The 26137-nt window shown below is 47.7% G+C and overlaps 2 protein-coding genes across 4 annotated transcripts in view; one reads left to right on the forward strand and one right to left on the reverse strand.

Annotated features, from left to right (window-relative positions):
- The window catches only part of GNAO1 (G protein subunit alpha o1), a 138894-nt gene extending 117852 nt beyond the window's left edge, over positions 1-21042 (forward strand). Inside the window, exons 7-8 of one of the 2 annotated variants that reach the window (XM_086847085.1) lie at positions 5976-6129; positions 10082-16210. In XM_086847085.1, coding sequence (XP_086703211.1) covers positions 5976-6129; positions 10082-10269 — 342 coding nt within the window. In that variant the 3' untranslated portion in view covers positions 10270-16210. Of the gene's footprint in view, positions 1-5975; positions 6130-10081; positions 16211-18994; positions 19149-20759 lie in introns of those variants that run through there. The other variant, XM_086847084.1, reaches the window with a different exon arrangement.
- A 2766-nt stretch (positions 21043-23808) lies between these two features.
- AMFR (autocrine motility factor receptor) overlaps positions 23809-26137 on the reverse strand; it is a 28178-nt gene continuing 25849 nt past the window's right edge. For both annotated transcript variants that reach the window (XM_086847573.1, XM_086847572.1), the window contains one exon: positions 23809-25323. In XM_086847573.1, coding sequence (XP_086703699.1) covers positions 25179-25323 — 145 coding nt within the window. In that variant the 3' untranslated portion in view covers positions 23809-25178. The remainder of the gene's footprint in view (positions 25324-26137) is intronic.

Below are 26137 nucleotides of genomic sequence, written 5' to 3' on the forward strand. Positions count from 1 at the left end.
CTAACCCAAATAAACAACCCTGAGCAAGTCCAATGCACTTAGGAAAAAGCAGTGGTGTTGGATCTTGCCTGCCCTATTATATCCCCATCACAAATGGCAGGTGGAAAACGTGGAAAACCCACAGAGCCTGACCTCTCCCAGGTGAACCCCCAAGCATTGGGCCCCCTCCTTGGTAATGTATTGCCTCTCCAAAAACCCAGCAGTAAAACAGCATCTCCTCAGTCAGCTGATTTGCTGTCTGCATCCGTCACATCTGCTGGCTTTAATGACGTCAATCAGCTTTTATTGCTTCTCACTTGGAAGACACAAAGAGGAGGCAGCTGAGAAAGTGAGCTGGATGCTGCTCCTCCAGCTTCATTTTCTGAGATACTACAGTCCAGGCAGTTGCAGCTGTGTTGAGCCACTGAAGGTTTGGGGACTGTACAGATGTCTCCATGAGTATGAAAGGACTTGTAGAGAGCTTTCATTGCTGTCATGGAGCCATGAGAGGGAGAGAGCCCAACTGCGTATCAGCATCCAAACAAACCTTTCCAAAGCTGGGTGCATGTGGAGAATGGCTTTTCCTCCAGCACTCAACACCCTGTTGTCAAGGAGCACAGGATTTCACAGGTGCTTTTTGCACTTGTCTAAGTCAAACCACACTTGAGGTGGTGGAAACTGCAGTTCAGATGCAATCAGCATCACGTGGACCAGGATCAGGCTCTCCAGGTGAGACAGCTTGTCTCACTGAAATAAGCTCTCAAACAGGTTAATTTGGAATCATTTCCAAAGAGCTGGTTAAACAAGGCTAGGTGAAACACTCTGGCCTATCCCTGCCCTTAAAATCCAAACACAGCTCTATGCTTGTAAAGTTCTTTTGTGGGTTATTGTGCTCCTTGTTTTAAAAGACTGAGCACTCATCCTCCTGCAGCAGGTTCAAACAAGACTGTTGTGTTTGAAGCTGTCCCTGCTCCTTAAGGCCAGGCAGTCTTTTCTAAGGGATGTGTTTTCTCTCTAATTCCCTGTCACAAAGAGCCACACAGTGGAGCTGAGGAAAGCAAGTACTTCCCTGTATCCAGATCAGAAAGACATAAAGAAAACAAAGAAAACTTTCTGCATCTGTGGTTTTTAGGCCCATACACCCATAAAGATCACACTTTTCACAGAAACTCTTCTTCTCCTGGTTGCTTCCAACACCTTATGCTGCTGTTGGCAGATCTAAACTGTGTCCCTGCGTGCCCAGCTCCCAGGGGAGAGGAACAAGGCATGAGAGAGATTCAAGCAATGTCTTCATCAGTCCCATTGCTGCCAGCCATAGCCCAAGCCAGAGCTCCTGTGGCAAAATGGTGCCCTCTGCCCAGCCCATCCAATGCACAAGGCACCCTCTGCATATTACACCTGCCTGTGCCTCTGCCAAATCCTTCACAAAGAACTGCCAGGCTCTCTGCCATATTTTTACACAGTGGGAATATTCTGCTTTACGTGGCAGAATACCTCCCCGGATTATGTCTTTGCATAACAAGGCTGTTTTGTCTCATTTGTGAGTTATCTTTTTGTTTCATAAATTGAAGTTACAGAAGGAAAAGCCTCACCTCTGTAATCTGAGAAGAGAGAGGGGCAGTCATATCACTCAGTAAAACTAGAGAAGATGATTCACAAAGGTAGATTTCCATTGTTCTTTCTAAATGGAATTCCTAATGGAATTTTTTTTAAAACAGCAATGGAATGGGATCTGAGACTACCCTCCGGTTTTTTACCTTACAAATTCAAAGGAGTCATGGCAAGAGAGGGAGATGTTGAAGCTGCATATTGCTGCCTCTGAAGCTTAGATATTTAGGTCAACCATATCTAGCCAAGACATGCAAGTATTGTTTGTGTCCCCATTGCTGAGGATGGGGTGGGTGGAAGGCTCCGTGCTGGTAACCCTTGGTGTGCATTAGTGTTGGCCTGTTGGTTTGTATTGCACTGCATGACCTGCTTAGTGTCCTCTCTCTGCTGCCATTGGACAAGGAAAATGGAACTGCAGTGATGAGAAATTGCTTTAGGAGTGACAAAGCAAGCCAAAGTGGCTTGGACATTTTAGGAAATAGAAGCAGGAGGGGGAATATGAATTACTGAGCTTAGGATAACCATCAGTGTCCGTTTAGTTCGCTTGACAGCTAGCGCTTAATCACCAAGGAAAACAGAAAATACTAAATCAACTGGGTGTTGCAGAAAACACCAGTTCTCCTCCCATGCTCTGGTAAAAAAAAAAGATGTTTTTTTATGAGTGTGTTTCTGCTTGGACAGAGTCTTGACCGCAGCATCCTTTCTCCCTCATGCTGAGTGAAAAGCTGTTTGCTCTTCACATCAGTGATGGGAACACAGGTCTGCAATGACATCTGAACTCAGCTATGAGCAATTCTGTCTCTTGTCCTGTGCAGGAAAAGTTAACTGGACTTTGAGTATGCATGGGCAAGTGGTTACTCCTCTAATATGGTTGTTGGGGCTACTTTTCTTATTGGGGTACAAAATATTTGCCTGTGTAATAAGGATTTAAAATACCAATTTTGAAATAGGAAGTGACATTAAGAAATTAATGTCTGATAGACACCTTAATGATAGACCCAACATAAAGTGAGAAAAAGCAGCATGATGGGTCCAAAAGCAGGTGAAATAATTTGTGTCACTTCACCTAAAAGTATGAGGAGCATAACCTTTAGTGCCTCCTAGCAGAACAGGCACATCTGCCCCATCACAGCAGAAAGGGGCCCCAGGCAAGTTCTAAGGGACTAAACTGCTCTTCCACTGTGGATTTACTGGGAGGAGGGGAATTATTGGGAGGATTAACTTCTCAATCCTCCTTTAGCAGCACTCTGTCCTTTTGCATATGTTACCCAGACATTGTTTCCTCATCCTTGCCTCTGCACCTGGGTCTGCCTGAGCTGTTGGAGGGCTCCTACAAACATCTATTGAGCTAGTAACAGTTGGGAAGGGAAAGGGAGATAGTGAGAATTCCTGATGCTAGCCAGCACCAGGACAGCTTATGACCATGTGTAGGCTCCCAGAAGCACTCCTGGGAGGCAACAGCATGTCCCATATGGCATCCAGTTATGACAACAGAAGCATCTGTGCCTGCTCACCAGAATATTGCTCTGCACCTTTACAACACACAAAGAAAGCAATTTATGGCTTTTGAATAATGTCATCTTCTGGCTTTGGAATAATGTCATCTTTTCTTTAGTGGTAGGGAAGGAAAAGGTGGATTTTAAGACAAAAACATTTCATGGGCAGAGTAGTTCTTTATGTTTATTTGTCTGACTGGCAAAGCTGGAGGAAAAATCAACATGTAGAGATCAGAAATCCAGGTCATACAGCCTTAGGAAGCTTTGAACCTTGTTTCTGGAATCTGAAAGGAATAGAGGTCATTTAGTGTAACCCTCATGTTGTAGTGGGATGTATTGGTTTGTGCTGTGTGTATTTGATTCTGTGATTTTCATGTTCTGGTTATCACTAAACATTAAGAGTCGCTATGTCTTGGAAAAACAGTCTTGTCTCCTAACATGCATTTAATGAAAATTGATCAGACTGGATAGGAGAAGTAGGAGGACTTCTGTAGGATCCTTACATATCTTACAACTGCAGAAAAGTTGGCTTCACCTAACCATGAAGCCCAGCTCAGGAGTCCTCGGTTTCTGTTTCTTAGACAAACCCAATGTCACCCGTGGTGCTCCCGTGCTATAAAGAGCAGTTTCAGCTGTCCACCAGGGCTGTGCAGTGTGGTGGCCATGGCACAAGGCTGTCCAGGTGGCCTGATGGCTGCTGAGGATGAGCTGTGATTTTAGCCCACAAGCAGCATTCATGTGTTTCTGAACTATTTTAGTTTAAATCAGCAAAGATGATAAAAATGTCATTTAAAATGTTCTGTGAGGGACCCTGCTTTAAAAAATGGTTAATTATATTTGCTTTCTGTTCCCCTAACCACCCTCCACTTCATTCTTTCCTCCCAAAGTCTTTGGGTATCCAAGGACCTCCTGCACAAAACCTTTGTCCACCAGGTTCCTATTTGTTACAATTTTGGCACCACAAGTAGCAAAGAGGAGCATTGCTCCAGGGGCTACCACACCAGCCAGTACCAAATGGGTTAGCAAAAAAACACCCACAGGCACAGGATGATCCAGATAAGCAACGTGTTGCAACTGAGACCCAATGAGCAAATGCATTTTTACGTCTTTATGTGATTGCGTCGTCCCCGTGTGTCGATACAAATGGTGGGGAAATGGGCAGTCATTCAAGACAGGGCACAGCAAATCACACGTGTCCTGTTTCACTCTGGGCTGGATCAGGTGTTTCTTTCATCCATGGAGCCTCTTCTGTCTATCTAAACATTCAGTAGACGCTAAAGCATATCAATGAAAAGGAATGTATTAACCAGTGAAGTGCTGTGCTCAATTTTATGCCAGCACAGGTGTGAAATGGAGTGGGAGAGGGGTGAAGGCCTCTGGCTGACTCATGTACCACTCCACAGTCCCAAATCTAGGGCTGGGGGCAACAGGACATGCTGCACCCACCCCGAAAACCCTCCAGTAACAAGCCCGTGCAGCCCCGTTCTCTCCAGTGTCTCTATGGTGATGGCTGTAACCGGTTTCTTACGTGCACTGGCGGGTTTGGGGAGTGCTATCCTAAGGAGATCCCGCTGGGAAAAGCCGAGGAGCCGGTCTGGTCTGTACCATGCTTTGCCTTTGATAACCCCCTGACTCTTGGGTGTGCTTCGTCCTCACCGCGCCTGCTCTCTGCGCTACCCGGCTCCCGGCTGAGAGATGGCCACGCAACCGGCGTGCGCACTCCGGCGTCAGCCTCGGCGCCAAACGTCGCCAGCCTCGGCACCTCCACAGCTTTTCCTCGGCCGTCTGACCTTATCTAGCCAAACAAAGGCCAAAAAATGAGCATTTGAGAGACCAACCAAATTTGGCAGGTATGAAGCTTCTCTTGAACTGAGAAAAAAAAAAAAAAAAAAGAAAAACCGAATTGAGAGTTGAAAGCAGCAGGGAACATGACACTTGGTTGACTTTGCCGTGAGCTCTTTCCACCACCATAAACCCATGTGGCGGACTTTGCAACTCTCTAACTGGTCTGGTTTTTTCATTCCTCTTATCTCTCTCCTTTTCTGTGTCCTTTTTTGCATGACCTATAACCAAAAAGCTGACTTCTCGCTGTGCGTACGTTTGAATGTATGGCACATCTGCTAATCTTCTAGAGGCATGAGCTAACACCGGTGGTAGCTGCCTGACTTCTAGTCTGGTTGTTCTTAGATGTTCTTTGTTATGTTTTTCCTTTTTATACTATTTTCTCTTCCTTTTTCACTTTTTTTTCCTCCCTGTGAGACACTTTCTGTTGAGCCATCTTCCAAGAGAACTAAAACAAAAAAGTTTAAAAATTAAAAGCCCAACAACAGACAACACTAAACAAAGTAACAAAACCAGGCAAAGGTCACGGCAAGGTCATTTCCAAAATTATGTCACCTTGATATCTGCTTCCAACTCTAGATTAATTCAAGGATCTACCAGTCCTTGGTTAATGTAACCAACCAGTTGTGTGGCGCACACATTTGAGAAAGTGGAAAAAACATTTTAGAAAAATTTTTGAAAATATTTTAGAAAATCTGCATGAGCTACACCAACACATAAATCTGATCAAAGGGCAAAAATAATTCTCCATCCATGCATGGTGCATGATGATTTCTATGAGCTGGGATCCTGTAAATTAATGTTATGCAAAATCAAAACAGCTCTGTATTGTTAAATGCCCTTAAGTTACTAATTGTATGTCAAATGTAATAGGAATTGCATCTGTGTATGTATATGTTCAGCTGTATGTATACATAAATTTATTATGTATATTGTAGTTTTCTTTTTTGTTGCTTTCCTCCTTAATTTAGTTGTTTTAGATTTCCCTACATGTTGAACATCCCTGGGTCTCTGGCTTTGGCCTGATGTGATCTTTCCTTTCTATTGCAGAACCGCATGCACGAATCTCTGAAGCTTTTTGACAGCATCTGCAACAACAAATGGTTCACAGATACATCTATCATCCTGTTTCTAAACAAGAAGGACATATTTGAGGAGAAAATTAAGAAATCTCCACTGAGTATCTGCTTTCCTGAGTACACAGGTAATGAGAAATGTGGCTGTACAGGAGTAGAGCAAAGGGACCACAGAGCTCTCCCCAGCCAGGCTCATGCTGTAGTGTATCGCAGGCAACGAGGCTAAAGATGCAGAGCTAGAGCTCCCATTGGCTTCCCTGCAGGTTTTATTTCAGTACCTGCCAAAGGACCACCCCCACCATGGTCCACTTAAAGCAGGAGGACGACTTGACCCAAGTTCTTTGCTGGCAAAGGGCCACCACCGCCGATTCGGGTGTCTGACCTCCACCTCAACAGCGGGTTTGATGCCAGGCCAGCACCTGTAGGTGTGGGGCCACTGTGCACTCCCTGAACTTGTGTGCACTAGTTCCCTGTGTCACACAGGATCATGAACCTTCTTGCAGGTCTCTCAGAAAGGTGCAGTGATTGTAACCATTATAAATGGGTTACTGGTCTCCAGGAGATCAACACACGGGGTTTGTTAGGCTGTCTTCAGCCGGAGTTCAGCTTTGTTCTTTCTTTTCTTTTACCCAACCATGCTCCCTTATGGCCACAAGAAGAATCCCTCTGCAGTTCCTGACCACTTTCTCCACTTCCAGGCTGCAGCCTGACCCGGTTGAAGATGCTTACTGCAGGGGGATTAGATTAGATGACTTTTAAAGATCCCTTCCAACCCAAACCATTCTATGATTCCATGATCAGCCCTCCAGCATGCAGACAGCAGGTCTCACAGCTTGGCTGCTTCAGCTCAAGCAATACATTTTTATCACATTAGTTGAAGAGTTCCCAGTTTTGTTCTCAGATTTGCCAACGTCAAGTGTCTGGACATGAAAACACTTCCAGTTAAATGGAAGTAGAAAAGATTCTGATCTTCCCACACCTCTTAACCCATAGTACAGACAGAGGAGAGCCACTGTGAGGCATACACTGAGTTTGGCTGGGGAGAAGGAGGCCTTTGTGATCCGTGGAGTTGAGAGTAGGAGCTCTGGGATGGGCACTGTGCAAGAAGCCCTCGCTCCTGCTGCCTGCCTGGAATCTGACCCGCTAATGATGGGAATACATCACCCATGCAAAGGCTGCAGCTGCACCCCGCTGCTTCCCTCTGCATCTTGCCAGCTTCCACAAACCCTCATTACCATTCTGAGATGGCACAAAAATAAACTTTTATCGTCATGAATTATTTAAACTCACTGGAGACATCCAGATGAATCAAGCCGACAGAGAGAGAAGCCAATCTCTTTGTCAGGAAACACAGTTGTGAACCAGGAGCACCAGGAGTGTCACAGTTCTGGGCAGGCCAACAAATTATTAACCAGAGCTTCTTATCTCTGAGCACTCGATTTTTCACTGTGAATAGACAAAAGTGATCCTTCATGGATGCTTTGGGCTGAATGGTCTGTGGCCATGGAGCTGAATAACTCCAGCTGACATCAGAACATCTGCAGACTTCCTCTGTGGGGAAGATTTTGGTGTTTGTCACTACCAGCACATTTCAGCCATCTAGTCATCTGCTTGGTCCAGACAGAACCAACATATTCCCGACACATTTGTCTGAAAAGATCTAATCATGGAAATTTCAGTCTTTACAGCTGAGCTCACAATAATGCCTACCCCAAATTTTCCTGGTTGCAAATTAGATTGCTGCTTTTGGATGGCTTGTAGAGCAGCTCATCACCATCTTCTTTATAGCAGTGCTTCTGTATACTGGGTGGTTTCTGTCATGTCCTCTTCCCTTTTCTCAGTGAAGCAAACCTTCACTTCTCACTCCTTCCTGATCACATTTTGTGCAGCTGGTTTTGTAGGTCTTCACTGTCATCTCCCAGAAACCTCAGTCTGAAATAGCATTCTTACAGAGCCCCTGATGTCAGAGAGCCTAGAATGAGAAGGAATGTCATTTTAGATATTCGTTCCCGAGGGATACCAGCCCAAGAGGGAAGTTCACTGTGGGAGGCAAACATTCATACACATGGAGCTAAGCTCTTGGCTGATTAAACAGAGGAAAACAAAGCTTCTGTCTGGAGCACTTCAGCCACCAGTGAACCAAACCAATCTTCCCCAAGTCTCAGGGGACCCTGAAGGTGCTCTAAATTCCTTCAAGATGCTTTTCTGGAAGCTGGGAGTTCTCACAACACCAGAGACCCTCAACAGATCTCCTGTCTCTCTTGTGCCATCAGAGAGGACAGGAAGTCTGACTGCTGAAAGTCCTTTTACTGATCCAAGAGGGACCTGAGGTAAGGAGTTATCTCACCCCCAGGTGTTCAGCAATGCTGTTAAAAGCTGGCTGTGCTAACATTCAGCCCAGCCTTTAGACCCAAGCACACTTTAGCCTGCTCGCCCCTGCTTTGCTGGCCACAGCCCACAGGATGAAACCCTCCTGGCCTCATGAAAAAGCAACATTATTAGAATGTTGCCCTGGAGTTAAAAAGAATTATTTGATAAAAGCCTATGAACTGAACAAGCAGACTTTCAACATCACAAGTAGGTTCCACAAAATGCTTTTAATGAAATGAAATTTCTGATGTCCATTAGTTCTGCTGACAGGGAATTATTAGAAGACTGCATCCACAAATTTGCCTGCTGTTTGCTGGAGCACTGTTTCCATCCCCTTAATTCACTCATGCTTTTAACTAATCCACAATACTTAGTAAAGCAGCAGCAGAATCCATGGCTTGATTTAAACCAAGCTGGCATTAGTGATTCCCTGCTCTTGTAGACAGAATCAAGCATCTAAATCCTTATGCTTTTGAACAACCAACTTCCTGTTAATAAAATACCCTCCTGGCTGTGCTCAGCATGTGGAACTGATTCTTTACACAGCTCTTCATGCAAGAATCTGCTCCCAGAAAAATTTTACTTCTCTTACTTCACGCTTATTCTCAAGTCCCATGGTCTTCGTGAACTTGTGTCTTCAACTAGCAGTGCATGTGTGTGCAAGTGGGATTTCCCAGAGCATCTGCCTTCCACCAAGCACATCTCCAGCCCCAGTAAGGTTCTCTCTAGCAAATAACAGTATTTCCCATCAGTGAAGCATCATGGAGAGAAAGGGACCCAAAAGCAGTAGCAGCATTACTGTTGTGGAGCCTCTTGGGGGTCAGGCAGTGCCTGGCAGTGCTGGGAGCTGCACTCCAGGCCAGCCAGAGCCTTCATCAGCCTTAAGGAGGTGCCCAAGTGGAGCTGTGTGTGTGAGCAGGGTTGGAGCTGGCCAGAAGAGAAAGGATCTACTCATTTGCATGACTCCTTCTAAGCTTTTTGAACACTAAATTTGAGGGTTAATGAGGTTTGGCAAAGATGTCTATAAATCAAAACAAGAAACACCTCACAGCATGATTTTTAGTCTTGTCTGTAGCAGAAAATACTGCAATCCTAATTCCTTAAAAAAAGGGACATTCTCTATCAGCCTTTTTGTTGGGTTTTTTTGAGAAAAGCCCATTTTGCTCTGTAACAGAGGTTGGATCTTTTTATGTCTTTCTCTTAATGATTTAGGGAAAGGAGGACACAACTACCAGTACTGTCCTCAATTAATATTAACTCTTCCATCAAAAACTGAAGCTTTAATTAAAAAAAATAAAAAAAAATCTAAAAAAAAGGAAAAAAGCTAAGCCTTTTCCCTAGGTCAAGCACTCAAGCACTTACTGTATTTCTGGCAGGTTTCTTCTCTTTTTTGTCACCATGATGTGGAATTTCTTCCATCATAGCCTGTTTAACGCTCAGCTCCCTCATCCATGTCATCTCTGTAGACTATAAACAGCAACTCAGAATAAAAATACAGCTGAGCTGACAGTCAGGGGCATCTCCTGCCTGGCAGCAATCCCAGCTGGAAACGGTGCCCATCCCTGAGGTGGAGAGAGGGCACCTGGGCTGCAGCAGCCCGCACAAGCTCCCCACATCCCCACTACGGGGTGTTTGCAGGCACCCTGCGGATTCCAAGTTGTGGGATTGCTTTAACCCACTCTTTTTCCTTTCCCCTCGGCTGTCCTGCAGGCCCCAACGCTTTCACGGAGGCGGTGGCGTACATCCAGACTCAGTACGAGAGCAAGAACAAGTCCTCCAACAAGGAGATCTACACTCACATCACCTGCGCCACCGACACCAACAACATCCAGTTCGTCTTCGACGCTGTCACGGATGTCATCATCGCCAACAACCTGCGGGGATGTGGACTCTACTAAAGCACCCTCCTCTCCTGGCACCCGCCCGGAGTATCCTCCAGTCCCGCGGACAGGTCCTCCCTTTCCTTGTTTTTTTCCTCCTCAGAAGATGACAAGGAAGAAATACATAATTCCCTCCTCCTGTCCCAGAAAACTCTGCAGCAAGTTCTGCTTTACCCAGACCTATTTTATTTTATTTTGGTTCATTTTTGGTTCATTCCCTTGCTGCCCCGTTCTACTCCTCCGTTCCAACTCACAGTGTTGTGCAGGGAGCTAACGCATTTCCCACAAAGTGCATTTCAGCTGCCAAAAGACAAAAATACTTCACTTTTAAAGAGAGAAAAAAATCAAAGCCTTAAAATACTGGTCAGTAACAGTGTAGTTTGGAACCAAAACTTTTTTTTTTTGCCTTGAAAATTAAGGGATATTGTTCATTCTTCTGGTTATTTGCCTTCTTAAAAACACTATTCCTTTGAGAAGTGCTAAATACAACCTGATCTTTTGAGGGTACTTTACAGCTCCAGTTCTGACCCCAAAGCTGGAGGTGTTGAATGCAGCCACCATAGCTTGGATTTGTACATTCTCCTCTTTTCCAGACAGCTATTTGAACAAGTAAAACAGCCATATCGAGTTCTGCTGGTGTCTTAGTAACAAAGCCTACTAAGCCTTGTCTAAAAGCATTCATTACTGGTAGCAGTTTCAACTCAAGTTTTTCAAAATTAATGGTAAAATTTATCTAGTGGTTGCTGTAACCCATTTCTGAGACACTTCCATGGGGGCCATGGAGGTGCTGGGCTGGGACCCCTGAAGTGTAGGCAGTGAAGATGCCCCAGGAATGGTGTCCTGATGGAGACTCCACACTCGGTGGCATCCTGACAAGGAATCCAGCCTGAGGACCTTTCCCACAGCACCTCCCACCCTTAGTCATTCAGCAGAGGTGATGCCCCTGCACACACACGACATCACTTTCCAAACTTCAGCCTTGAAATGCTGGGGTGCATGAAAAATATTTAGCCCAGCTTCTTGTAGGCAGAATCTGACCTTCAAGTCCCTGAGATGGGGAAAGGTGCTTTGGAAAACCTCCCCATGCTTGGGTAGCAGCAAAGTGTGCAAGAGCCTTGTGGCCCTTCATCACCCCATGGGCATCTAAACCCCTTGAGAAGTCCAACCTTGTGCTCTGAGCCTCTTTGGCTGAGCACAAGCCAGTGGCTTTCCTGTGTCTTCTCCTGTCTGAGCATCCCAGAGAGACGGCCCCAGGGCTGGTGTCTCCAGTCAGGGCACCTCTTTACCAGTATCTGCACTGAAATGGATGGTTAACAATAGCAAGGGAGAGCTCAGAGAGATTATTTGGGTCAAGTGTGGAGTAGGAAGGAAAAGTGCAAGGAAAGGAAGACAGAAGGGCAGGGGAAAGAAGTGGGAAGGGTGAGGGTAGCACCCAGCACAGCAAAATTGGGGACTCTGAGAGAACAAATGCAGGTGGGCTGAGGTACATGTGGCCACCACCAAGAACTCTGGGTGCTGCTGAGTTGAAGGCAGAAGGGAATGTGAGAGGCGGGGTGTCACCTCTGTGGACATGGAGGGACTCTTAGAAGTCCACTCCAAAAGCTTGTTTGTTGTCTGCATGAGACAACCACCTCTGAGGTCCCACTCAGGGCCCACCTCACCTGTGGGCAGGTGGGCAGTGTTGATCCCTGCCTCTTCTCTGCCCCTCTTAGAAGTCAATTATCTTGAAAAGCATGAATCTTTGCAGGGTGGCCAGAAGTTCAACCGTCCTCTCTTGGGAGCCTGATCTAGGAGTGGCTCTCAGGTCTCAGGAGGTCTCCTCAGGGCTGTGGTTGAGAGAGACAATATCTAATATCTCTCCTCACTGTGCCCATTTAGGAGAGATGGTGTGAGAGCAGCCCAGAGGGGAGGGGCCAGGTGAGTGTACAGGAGGCAGTGACAGGAACACATATGGTGGCACAGAAGGGTGAGGACAGTGGAAGAGGCTTAGGGAACGTTTTGGGAGAGAAGCTGCAGAAGAAGGGAGACGAGGCAGACTGAGGCAGCAGAGAGGATGGGAAGAAAAGGGCACCTGGGAGCCAGAGGAGAGTCCCCCATCAGGTGTGCTGGGAAGGCCTGCAGAGGAAAACAAGGAGTCTCACCCATCCAGCCTGCTACAGCCCAGCATGGCTGGTAACTGTCAGTAACCCCTAGAGAGCATTAAATGATGCATTTACTATTGTACAGCAAGGACCTGCTGCTCTGCTGGGCACTAACAGCAATAACACAACTCCCTGCCTCTCTGCTGTGGCACAAGCCAGCACCCACCATTCTCTTCACCATCTCAGCCTTAAAATGTCTCCAATGACATCGGCTCCTGCAAAGAGCTGGCCAGCAAAACCAGGAGCTCCTGTCTGCTCCTCATGTCACAGCCCACCCACACATCTGTCTGAGCCCCAGCAGAAACACCCAGCATCCACATGGATGTTGTGTCAAACCCAGGGCAGAAAAAACACACATTGGTTACATTTGGTATGTAATGTGTGTAACCACTGGACCCAGAGTGATGATGGCTGGTGCTGGCAGGGATGCAGGTCTTTCATTAAACTCTGTAAGAAGAATTTGATCAGAAGCACTGGAGTTTTGGAGATTTTCTGTTCCCACCTCTTGCTATGAATGATGTTTTATCTAAGCAAATAATTAACAGAAGCTGTTCCTAGGGAAGACAGCACCACACCAAGGCTTCGTGAGCTCCCAGCATAAAGCAGAAAGAAATATTTTGGTAAAGACAATTTAAATTGACTCTGAGCTGCCAAATGCAGTCAAGTGGCCAGTGCTGGCTCAGTGTGCTTTTACCACTCTCCAGGCTGGATTCAGGTAACCCATTCCCAGCTTTGCCAGCCAGGAGGTCCAAGCCCCTCTGCATCTCCAGCAGGTCCCTGGCACATTGGTGACCATCAACAGCTGGTGCCCCATGGGGAGAAAAGGGAGAAAAAGCAGAGTAAATGTTGACACACAGAGCCTCTTCTTTCACTTTCTTTGGCATACTGTGTGTCCAAAGCTTCATCTCAGCTGCTGCTGCTGACATTCCCTCCCTCACACAAGTGTCATGAGGATTCACTGACAAATGATGGAAACAGCCTTTGGAAGATGAAATGCTTCCAGTGTTAAACATTACTACTTCTCCCTCTTGATGGCCGCACATAGATTTGTGTCTCCAGAACACCTGCCAAATTATTACTCACTGCTGGCTTCTGCATCCTCTGAAGCCCTTCCTGACAGACCTGCCTTCCACAGGCAATCTTTTGCCCCGTGCTTTTGCTAAACACCAGCAATTCTTGCAGCAGTTGCCTAAAAAGTACCTTGAAATACATCACCTGCTTTCAAAACCCTTTTCTTAGCAGCCCTTTGTGCTTTGCAATTGCCATGCTCTGAATCCCTTGGAGATCCAGAGTTGTGTTTCATTTGCAGTCTCCACATAGCAGAAATCCTAGCAGGACACGGAGCATAGATTTTGAAAGCACAAAATTGAAACAGCTATGTATACATCCTGCTGCCCTTCAAAGCTAATGTGGGAATTTGCAAACAAAAAACAAACAAACAAAAAAAAACAAAACAAAAAAAAAAAAAACCTTTTTAGGACTCAGTCACTGTTCCAGCAGCAGAAGCATCCAAGGGGTGTCAGCACTGAAAGTAGCATTAGCAACTCATGATGAGCTTCAGACAGCAGCAGAAAGAAAGAGGGAAGCTCCCTGTCGGCTTGCTCCATAGTCAATGGTCGGCTGTGGAGCCATGAGACCACAAAAATGCAAATAGCTTCTTTATTTAAACAACAATTTCAATGAAACAGAGACACCCGTGCGAGGAAAGTCTTGCAGTGCTGCCGGGCTGTGCCGCAGAGCTCCGTGTGAGGATAAACTGGGCTGCTTGGGAGAGCGAGCAATATCCACGCACTGGGAAAGCACACGCTAAAATACAGCCCCAGACTGCCACAGGCAGCTTTTAATCTTGCATCTAGAAGTCGCACACGGTGTGGTTTGCAGAGGGGCCCGGAGGAGGCCGGCGGAGCGGCAGCACAGCGGGAGCGCTCAGCGCGGCCATCTGCTCCATCCGTGCATCCCCGCTGCCCTGCCCTCCGCCGCGCCTGCACGGCACCGCCTGCCCCGGAACGCTGCCGCATACGGCTCTCTCAGGAGTCTTGTACCGGAATTAGCTTGCCTTCAGCCAGCTTTCCCGGATGGCCAGCCAGCCTGTCCCTCCACGGAGGGGAGAGCAGCCTCTGGAGGAGCCCGCCGCGCCTCCTCTATTGATGTGATTTTGTTTTACAGGACACTAAAAGTATTAATGAAAGCGGTCTTTAATGTCCATTAAAACATATCTGATGGGTTTAATCTATCATGGCATGAGCCCAGTGCCTGCCTGCAAGGGAACAGACCTTGTTCTCAGTCCAGGAGTGCAATCTCTGAGAGGTCAGGATGTGACATAGAAGATGTCCTTTTGCAGAAGGTCCCCGTGCACCCTGCCTCGCTGTGCAGCTCAACAAGGCAGACATCTCCCCTGGGGGATTTGCAGTCAGTGCTGGGAAAGGGACCAACCCTGTGCTGTTAGTTTGTGTGACATGTCCCAAGCTTTTTGTGGTCACAAAGTCTCCTGGAGCCAGGGAGAGTTGTTGAGTTCCTGGGAAGAGGGCTGACCATCTGTCAAGCCAATTAGAGAAGCTTAGTTCAAGTGTGCTTGGGTGTTTTCATGGTTTGTCTTCAGGCTTACCACCAAAAACTCCACTACCATTTCCAAGGAGACTGAAACACTCGTTAGTGATCTGACACTGGACACATGAAGGTCAGTAGAAATGGTGTTACTGAGCATCACCCTGAGCACCCAGACCCATCACTCACTCGCATCCGCAGTGCACACATGAGAAAGCAGAGACCAAGTGGCACAAAATTGCAGGCACAGTCTTGCCTCTACCTCCCTGCTGGAAAGAGCAGACAAACGCACCCCGAGGCTCCCTGGGACTTGAGGTTACCGTGTCATTTCCGAGCTCCAGCACTGACATGAGATAATTGATGCTGACAGATATAGGTACGTGACCTATTTAGTTATACTGAGAATGTGGCCATGGGAAAGGACTTTGCCCAGGACCCCTCGTGCCCCAACCAGAAGCCTGTGAGATCCTTATTTAGGGGCAAACACAAGCAAGTGCAGCCCTTAAACACCGATGCCTTAGTGAGAGGAGGACCAAAGCCTCCAGCTGGCAGCCTGCAGGCAGAGGGAAGGGGAGCTGGAATCAAGAAGCAGCCCCATCTCCCCAAGAGGGCAGCTCTGTTCATGGACACTAGGCACAGGGAGGAGAAACCAGGAGAAAAGGTAGAAGGGCTGGGAGCTGGCTGGATGCTGACTGCCCCAGGCCCTCTTCCACCCAGTGTCTTGGAAATTAAGACCCAGTCCTGAGTGTAGTGCAGGAAAACCTCCAGGGCTAAAGCCACTGCTCCAGGTGGGGAGGAGAGATCATGGCAGGCAAAGCACCATTTTCAGCGGTGCCTGAGTCGCACCAGCTTTTCCAGTGCTGGACCAACCTGGTGGTGCTGGGTAAGCAGATAAGGTTGTTTAAGCACCAGCCATGGCTTTGTTAATTAGCCCAGTCCCTAATTTGTGCTCCTCAGCCCTATTCCCCCACCTCCTTTTTCCCACTTCAGCTCAACAAGGGAAGAGCGACCATCACCCTGCCTCTGGGCTCCCCGCTCCCCATCACGTTTCCCAAAGGATCGCCGGAGGCCGTCACCAATTTCCTTTTGCTGGTTTCCCACTGAATCATTTCTCCTGCATGTTTGATGGCCCAAACTGTATTAACTGTAATTTTGTACGAAGAGTGACTGTCCATTGGTTTAATAGAGCATTAGTTATTGTAATAATTTATTGGCTGTTGGTAATGTATTTATTAGTTACAAAATGTTAATAAAGTGCCAGCTCTTTTCTAGTGTGAGAGTGGTTTTATTGTGTCTCCCTTGAGTGCGTCCAGCTTCTCAAACTTGTTATTTAACCCTGTGGCTGCTCCACAAACACTTGCACAACACACAGCACCAGCTGTCTGCCAGAGCCTCCCGGAAACAAGGAATTTGAAGAGGATATAACCAAAAGATACCTAATTTTATGTAAGTATTTGGCAGGATTTTTTTTTCCTTTGCTCACCAGAGACAGCAGCAGGGCAGAGCATCCTTGCTGCCCCACTGTCTCCTCCACCACATCAGTTACAAAGTCACAACCTTTGCTTTTCCACTGTCTCTTTGTGTGAGCACAGAGTCAGAAGACCCATTGCTGTCTTCAGTTCAGTAAATGGTGTGTTCTCCTCCTTGCAGTAATGGAAAACATGGAGCACCCCTCCCTCCCTTTAAAACAATGCTTGAGCCAGTTTGTTGTTTTATGTTTAAACTAAAGCTCTTCCATTATTTGGGGCATCATATAGATGTAAGGAACTTGAAGAAACCAAGAGAAAATTTTCTGTAAACCTCAGCAAAGGAAAATGAACCATTGCTCCTATTGACTTCACCAACTTCCAGTGATGTGGCTTCAGCTGGACCCATCCTCAGACAGGAATTCCCACGTGGCCCATCCTGTGAATCAGCCAGAGCTACAGGCCAGTCTTGAGAAAAACAAATGGCTGAGAGGGAAAGGATTTTACTTTGTGTACTGATAGTGGGGATTTTTAAAACTTCCTCCAGGACACCATCCTGCTCAGATTCTGCCTGGGTGTTCAGGACTCTGAAGTCATCAGGTCTATTTTGCCTGAATGGGATTTCTCATTTCCCTGGGCAGAAGCTTTATTTCAGCTGCTCTTCCACCAACACCATCACTTCTTTATTTAAATATAATACATATATAGGACAACACCAGAGATCAACAAGGAAAAGCCCATCCTGATACTCTCCATGAAAATCTCAAGACCCAGCAATTTTGCAACAACCACAAGTCAAGAAGAACCACATCCTTTTGTGGTAGTTTCTGGTTTCCCTACGAATAAAGCCTTTTTTTCAATTTCAAGATAAGGATCAAATTGAAGTCCCAAGGCTTTGGAAAGCGCCTGCTTGGCATCCCCAGCTACTCTTTGTCAAGGAACCGACAGTGCAATCGCAAAGCCTTTCAAGATGAAATCAGACAGCTGCTAAATTTTGCATGCAAAAGCTACCGTTGAAGTGGAGCTAATAAAATGACTCACTAATAAAACATTCATGGAAAACTCCAAAATGTGTAATTGGGTCATCATTTCATTAGCAAACACATGTGCTCTCGCCAATCTTCGGTGAGCCCAGAGCCCCCTTGGCTGCGCCTCCACAAAAAGGGGCTGTGGGGGGACGTTGTGGGGGGTGTTTGCAGCAGGAGGGTTCCCCACCCTCTGCAGAGCCTCCTGTCCACAGACCTTTCCATGAGATTTCCACAGGGCTTTTGAGAGCAGCTGTGTCCCCACACAAGCCCGAGGCAGTTGAGCCAGAGCTGGGGGGCTCAGCCCCCAGCAGGGGTTACAGGGAGGGGCAGCAACTTCAGACTTCACCAGGCTTTGCACCAGAAGCTTGCAAGTTCCAGTAGAAACGAGGTGGGTACAAACAATGGAAGGGACCCAGGGAATTCCTGAAACATCCCCCAAAGCTGACAGTGGGTAGCAGGGAATGGCTTTCTGGTGATTCTAAGAGCAAGTTAATGATGGAGAAAATGCTTGGGAGCTCTTGGAGGGACAGATCTGTCCTGTCCAGTGGCACCTTCACACTGAGAGCATGCACCTGCATGGGAACACCCTGCTCTGTGGGGCCCTGTGGCAGCCAGTGGGGCCCAGGACAACCTCACCTCCTCTGTTCTGCTGTCTGCTCTCCACTTCTTCAGAAACTTTGGTAGCATAGGGGAATAAATATTGTTTATGGGTTTTGTCCACATGTAATGGAAAATAATAAAAAAGGAAAAAAAAACAACAATACTACAGCTTTTATAAATTAACCCTCATGCCCTACCAAAGCTTTTCCAAGCTTAAAATCTCCCTAGAGCAGCCTGCAAGCCCAGAACTCTCGGGAGAGCTGGGAAGTGGGCTGGCAGAAGCACCTGTACTGGTTACCACCATGCAGGTTACGTCCTTGGGATCTCTTAGGAGGAACCCAGCCACCACAGGTATTTTCAAAGCTGAGCTGAAGATTTTTCCAGGGACTGGGCCTGCCCCAATTTCTGGGCAATACTTTGGCACTGGTTTCACTACAATGACACCACTCAGTGCCAAGTACCCTTCCAGGCAGGTCCATAGGATCATGTTGGGATGGCCAAAGCCCCTTTCATCCAGTCCCCATGCCCAGTGTGTCCGAGCTGCTGGCTGATGCCGTCTGTCCATCCTTTATTTGGGCTCTCCAAAGGATGCTTCAGGGGCACCCAGTCCCTAAAGAAAGACAGGGCCTCTTCCCTACTCCTTTGGTGAGGTAGGGGAGAAGCAAATTACTTTTTTCCTGCACTTCCTTGAGGTTTCAAGTGTCTTCCCTGGGAGAGTGGCCCCACAGGATGCGGGGGAGGATCAGCTGCAGCCCCACACCTGCCCTGGCCTCCAGCCCAAGAGCAGCACAATACCCCATCTCTTCCACCTTTGTAACCAGCTCAAATTTACCACTATCTTACTATAGAGGGGTTTTTTTTGGCTTTCTAACCATTTCAGTTCACAAAAATGTTCTCCTCTCCTCTAACTCTCTGTCTTTGCCTTCCTCTCTCCCCTCTCCTCCCTCTGTGCTCCCCTTTGCAGAACCGCATGCATGAATCTCTCATGCTCTTCGACTCCATCTGTAACAACAAATTCTTCATCGATACCTCCATCATTCTCTTCCTCAACAAGAAAGACCTATTTGCTGAGAAGATCAAGAAGTCACCTCTGACCATCTGCTTCCCTGAGTACACAGGTAGGTCCTGGGGCTGACACGGCACAGCCGCTGTGACGCCCACCCTGCGCTGCCGGGGCTGGGGGGACAGAGCGCCTTTGGGGGGTGCAAAAGCCCTGCAAAGGCACCTTCACGAGCTGTGATGCAGCTCCAGCACCCACTCATGGGCTGGGGCTGTGTCCTGCGTGGGGCAGTTCTTGTGGCAAAGGTGCCTGAGCAGCTGCTGGCACAGAGAGGGGGTCGGGACAAATGGAGAGGAGCTGAAATGAGCCTGGGCACAGGGAGCTGTGGAAAGAAGAAGAGTTGTCAGGAGCTGACTGGCCACCACTGGAGCCATCCTGTTTGCTGGTGGTTCCTGGGAAGCTCCTGCAAGAGGAGCTAAGACTCATGGTCCTCCAGGCTGCATCCTCCCTGGAGTGCCTCCGCTGGGTGTGGCTGGGGAAGGCAAGAGCCCATTTACAGCAGGAATCTGTGGAACCGCAAGAGAATCATCCATTCTGTAGTCAAACCTACATGGCCTGGGGAAAAGGATAAATAACCAAGAAGATGAGCAAGAGTAGATACTCTGGAATTCTCTAAGGGAAAGAAAAAAGGCAGTTTAAATTCAGACTCCAACATCCCCTACAGATACTGAGATATCTCTGAACTGTTCCACCCAGAGCACATCCATCCTGGATGCCAAACACTGGGGACAAGGGAGACCCCCAGCAAGATGGGACCCATTTCCCTATGGCATAAGTGCACCAGCGTTTCCACCAGAGGCATTCAGGCTTCTCCATCCTGAAGGCACCAGCACTTTTCTCACAGCCACCGGGTGGAACAAACCAGACTATCCCACATGGCACAGCCAGGCTACCCCATGGAGAGGGACAGCCCGGGGGCACCAGCCCAGCTCCCCTCTCCTTCAGCCACCCACCGCATCAGGAACGAGGGGAACCAGCAAGCTGGGAAAGGAAAATAAATCTCCAGATAATAGCAGCTCTCACAAAGGCGATTTCAGGGGCGTAACTCAGCTTTGTGGCTTCCCGCGAGGGGCCAGCGCAGCCTCTCTCGCTGCCCTAAGCAGCTTAATGCAATAATGCACATTTTTCAGCTCAAACATCTGGCGCCTCTCCAGCCCACCTTCCCAAAGCAAAGCTCCCAGTCAGGGAGCCAGCAGGGGTGTCCCCACACGGCTCCTGGGCCAGCAGCGCTGCAGTGCCCGGGCTGAGACCCCCACCCAGCCCAGGAGGGGCACAGAGGGGCTCAGCCCCACCGGGGGTACAGCCAGTGTCCCTGTGTGATGTTGGTGTGGCCACCAGCTCCCCTGGCCGTGCCCCCCCGCCTGGCTGGGATCCTCGGGGATCCTGCCCTTCCTGGGGGGAAAGGGGAGAGGGCAAAGCAGCGACACCGGGGGAGGGAGGAGCCCTCAGGGCTTGGGTGTGATGCGTGTTCGGGGAAAATGGGGCAGAGGGGGAGCAAAAGGGTAATGGGGGCGGAAAGGAGGGAGATGGGAGGAAAATGGACCTTGCTAAGGGGTGAAGGGTGGGGAGGTGGCTGAAATAGTTTTGCCTGTTTCTGCTGTAACACACGCACTTGGCGAGCAGCTGGGGCCGGGTGTGGCCCCCAGCCCTGACCCCGCTCTGCCCGCAGGTCCCAACACCTACGAGGATGCGGCCGCCTACATCCAAGCACAATTCGAGAGCAAAAACCGCTCCCCCAACAAGGAGATTTACTGCCACATGACGTGTGCCACAGACACGAACAACATCCAGGTGGTTTTTGACGCCGTCACCGACATCATCATTGCCAACAACCTGCGGGGCTGCGGCTTGTACTGAGAGCCCGGCGCACAGCGACTGCTTGGGTGGCGATCCCGGCGCCAGGAGAGAAAAGAAACATAAAAAAAAAACAAAAACAACAAAAAAAAAACAAACCCCAAAGCAACCACACACAGACACACAGACACACACGCGCGCGGGGAAGAAAAAAAAAAAAAAAAAAAAAAAAGAAACGAAAAAAACAGATTGAAGGAGAGAAAAAATGTCATCATAATCATGCGAGTTGGTAAAAAAAAAAAAAGGCATAAGGAAAAATTATATATATACGTATATATATATATAAAAAATCCACACCCACCTTTTTAGTTTGTTTTTTTGAACCCCGTTCTCCCATCAGACTCCTCCCTCCGGCCCCCAGGGTCCCAACTTGGGGCACCCCGGGGGCCAGGGGGGCTCTGCCCGGCCCCACCGTCCCAACAACTCCCCCGGTACCTGGCAGGGAAAAGGGGAAAAGGGCAGCGCCCGGGGTCACTCTGGGCAGGGGCTTCTCCTCCCAGCAGTTATTTGATCATGGGCTGCTATTTTTTAATTAGGACTATTATAATTCATTATTGTGGGTTGGCTTTCTTAATTATTTTTTTTCCAGCATGGGCAAGGCTGGGCTGCCCCTGCCTGTCCCCAGCCCCGCTGCCACCTTCAGAAACAAAAAGACTTTTCTTCTTTTTTCCTTTCCCCCCCCCCTTTTTTTTTTTTTTTTTTTTTTTTTTTTTAAGAAGAAGGGAAAAAATTGAAAACTGCCCCCGGCCACATGTCACAGCTTAAAAGGGAAACAACAAGCAGATCTTCTCCCATTTCCCACCCTGACTGTTTAGGGGGAAGGCTGCAGCGGGGGCATCCTCCTCCTGCTCCCTTCGCAGGGTTTCGGGGGGTTTCGGTCAGAATTTTTGAATTCCCACAGCAATTCAGGCCAAAGCCCTCACCAGCCAGAGCCGGTGGGTTTTTCCCATTTTTTCCCTGCTGGTTTAACACTCCCTGCTCCTGGTCACTCTCCAGGTCCGTATCCAAAAGCACAGCTCGGCCCCCCCAGCCAGAGTCCCCCTCACCCCTCCCTCAGGGCCGACCAGGGACATCAGGGAGGGCTATACAAAAATATATATATATTATTTTATTTTATTTTTTGTTTAGAGTATTTTTTTGTTTTCGTTTCGTTTTTATTATTTTTAACTCTTCCCAGTGAATGCTTTTTTGTGCTGCTTTTCTCTCCCCCTCTCTTGCCCCAATCCTCTCTCCCTTTTAGTGAATGGTGTTTTCTCTCTCATGTGGGGATGTTTGTGCTGCAAAATAAGAAAAAAGGAAAAAAAAAAAGAAAAAAAATTTAAAAACAAACTTAAAAAAAGCAAGAATGAAAATAATTTAAAAATTTTAAAAAACACACACAAACCCACAAAAAAATAATTAAAAAAATAATAAAAAAACAACAAAAATCGAATGTAGTGTTTACATTGAAGCCACCGTTTTCATGACCAATCCCTTGTCATTTCTACTTTGATTAGTAACCAGACGTCTTCACAGTTTCACTTTTACGAGTTACCTTTGCTGAAGAAGAGCAGTCACACCTGTTCAAAAGAAAATGAATAAATAAAGAGGAAACATAAAAAAAAAGATATTATATATATATATATAAAAAGCGCCAGGTCTTTCTAAGCCTTTCTATTACCAATCAGTGAGGTTTCTGTGATATATTACACACTGCCAATCTCTTTCTCTGACTAATGGAAAAATTCATGTGTAGCTCAATAAAGAGAATGTTTGTCTGTACCCCGGGCTCTCCCTCCCACGCCTCCTTCTTTCCCCCGCGCCTGCCTGCCTCTTTCCAGAGAGGAAGAAGAAATAGCAAAAATCACATTTTAGGGGAATTTGCTGCTGGTAGCAGAGGGAAAAGAGAACTACAGATTGGTATAAGTATGGAATGGGTGTAAATCTTAGGAAAGCGGTGTGTGGAAGCTCTCTGGTGCTACAGAACATCACTGTGAGCAAAGGTCCCCCTCCCTTCTGCCCAGGCAGCAAAATATTTTTATTTCTTTATGGAATGCAAAGCTAATCACCAGGGTGAGTCCTTCATTTATGGCAACATCACAAATCCCACAATACTGAAGTTTTCCCTCTTAGCATATAGAGGAAGGTTTTTCAAGAAAGTTGAGGTTTTCTCCCTGCTTACGCGATTCAGGGTTTGTTTGGATTTTTTGGGGGGTTGGGGTTTTTTCCACAGTTTGGCTTTTTCCTGCACTCTTCTTCATCCCAGGTTCCCAGCTCCTGTGCATGCCAGCACTGGGCACGGTGACCACAGGTGGGACACCTGGAGAGCCACCGGCCCTGGGCACCACCCGACATCCCTCCTGTACCACGGGAACGCTTCCAAACCCCAGGGGACCACCCGGGGATGGAGCCACAAGCAAAGTGACCCAGGCATCCAGGACCCCCCTGTGCCACCCCCGGCGTGTCCCTGCCCAGGCCCGAGGAGGGAGGAGGGGTTGGCAGAGCCTCCCGCACGCAGCAGCAGTTCCTGCCAGCTTTTCCAAGGCTCCTGCTGTTTACAGCCACCAGAAGCGTATGTTGGCACTGGGAAAGTCCATCAGGCCTCTCCTCAGATGACCTCCCTTTCCAGGGAGGCAGAGCCAGCCAAGAAGCAGCCACTGGTCCTGTGCTGCTCTGCACAAACCAGCCTTTCATGGCTCAAGTAGGTCATTCTGCAGCGCTGCCGCAGGCGAAGGTGCCATCCAGTGGCTGGCCAGGGTCCACTCCTCAGGGAGCTGCCGGGAAAAGACGGGAGCGCAACAGAAGTCTGGAAAGAACAGCCCGTCTCTGAAACATCCCCACCATGAGAAAACATGAGAAATCACACTACAGAAATTTACAAACAATTTCCAACACTGATCAAGGTTTTATTTTTGTTTGGTTGGGGTTTCTTAACAGTAAAAACAAAACAGCTGTGTTCAAAGCAAAACCAAAGATCTCAAAAAAATTTTTTTGAGGCTTACTAATAGCATTGCAAGGTAAGGCTTCCCAAAGAGTTTTATTGAAATAAATTATTTTTACCTAAACATCGATGCAATTCCTCTCATTAAATTCACCTTCACCTAAAAACCAACAGTAAAAAAATTACCAACAATTCTAGATAATACTGGGCTCCTTCTAAAGGATAGTGAAACTAGAACTCACTCTCCAGAAGTTTAAAAATTAAGTCACTGCCATGTAAAATTCAACTATGTAAGCTAGTGGCGGCGGTGCCAAGGGGATCTCGAAAGTTCTTAAGAAAATCCAGGTTAGCAGGTTGGGCTGCAGCCAGCAAAAGTCCAGCTGCCCCCATTCCTCCAGTCTTTCTGAATAAACTCAGGGTGAGGTTGTGGGGTTAAAAATGAAATAAAAAGCAAGATAATTGAGCGATTTCCGCGCCGTCCCAGCTGTGTTGCACTGGAGTCCAGGACAGGCAGGTTTTACTTTTGACTCCCCTGGCTCCTGGCAACACTGTAACCTGGCCTTAGGCCCCTCTTCTTCATCCCCCTCTGTCCCTCGCTTGCTCCTGGACACAAAAGGCAAAGTGCAGCCCTGGGGATAACAGAGCCAAACCTCTGCCAGTGCAGAAGATCCCAGCAACATTGAACTATTTTATGCGGGAACTGGCGTGAATCGGCGCTTTGCTGCACAACTCGTGAATTCAGGTTTTTCTGTGTTGTGTAGCCGGACAACTTCATCCAGTGCAAAAACCTCCCAGTGATGCTCCCCCAGCCCTTCAAGCTGCCCTACGGAACACCTTGGCTGCTGAAGGAACAGGACTGAGGAGCCTGCTCGTCTAACACAGGGCTTGCTGCAAGCTTCTAAGCTTCCTTCCCTCGGAGTAAGTGCCCCGATGTCGAGCAGAACATGCCCGTGCACTCCCTGACCTGCACCCACAGCTAGCTCAGAACACACTGCCCCAGCCTCTGCTGTACAGTCAGCCCCATAGCTCATGCCAGCTGTAGAAATCATGCCCGTGGTTTAGAAATTGCCTTTTTTTGTGGAGAGGATCAACGTCACATAGAAAATATTACAAAAAAGGTTAATTTGTCAGCTGTCCAAACATTATTAGACCACATGCTTTATACAGCAGAGAGGCAGCCAGCTCACTCGGCAGCACAGCCAGCTGAACTCTGAAGAGACACTTTCCTGCTGGTATAGAAAGCGCAGGGTTTTTTGTATTTAATTTATTTATTCAACGTTGCTCACGAGGAGGAGGAAGGAGGGGCAGCGAGCGCTAAGAGTTTTGCTGCATCTGAAGTCTCCGTTCGGCAGCGGCAGCGAGGGTCCTGCGGCGCAGGGTGACGGCGTCGGCCGTCGCTCCCTCGGGCAAAGGCTTCTCTGTGCTCAGCTCCTCATCCGAGGTTTTGTTTAAGTAACGCCTGAGGAAAAAAAGGAAAAGGTGAGTGAGTAGAACCCACCTCATTCTGGCTCTGAAAAATGCAGAGGGAGGGCTGGAAAATGGGGAGGGCTGGAAGGCAAACTAGCAGGAAAATGCCTCAACATAAGTTATGTGCTCCTAAAAGAAGGCCCACGTCACCTACAACAGGCTCTGCAGAGTTGGCAGAAGCTCTCAGGTTTTGTGCAAGATCCTTGTGCCTGTGGGAAGGAGCCAGTTCTAAAGGTCAGGGCTGTCCTCTCAACTCAGAGCCATTCACAGCAGGTGAGTTACTGACTCCCTCTGTTCCTGTTACTCCACTCCTCAGCCTCTGGCACTGCCTACCACAGCAAGGCACTCCCTGATGACAGCGGGTAAGACCGTGACAGAAGGGGCACAGCGTAAGGTGAGGCCAGAGGGCAAGGAAGTTGCTGCCAGAGTTAACATCCCTGTGAATTTTTACACATTAATGGCAAAAAACAAGTTTGAAATTCAACAGCTCTTCAAACCAGTACACCAGGAAGTCAAAAATACTCTGTCTCCCTAAAAGACATTTTTTCAAACATCAAGGAAAAATTAGGTCTAGGAGCAAGTCTGTTTATAGACTTATAAAAGGTGTTACACCCCCAGATATTTATAAGGCATTTCAGTGTGGAAAAGAGCAGCGGTAGCCTGACAATACCAAAGGACCCAGAACCCAGTGGGGTTCTTGTAGACCTCCACTGTCTTCAGCGACACAAAGGAAGAGATAACACTTGTTAAAAACACTACAAAGTTCTTTCTACATCACTATAGTACTTTTCCTTCTCTGCTAATCA

This window comes from Cyanistes caeruleus, chromosome 12, assembly GCF_971803275.1.
Source record: "Cyanistes caeruleus chromosome 12, bCyaCae1.hap1.1, whole genome shotgun sequence".
Classification (NCBI taxonomy): Eukaryota; Metazoa; Chordata; class Aves; order Passeriformes; family Paridae; genus Cyanistes; species Cyanistes caeruleus.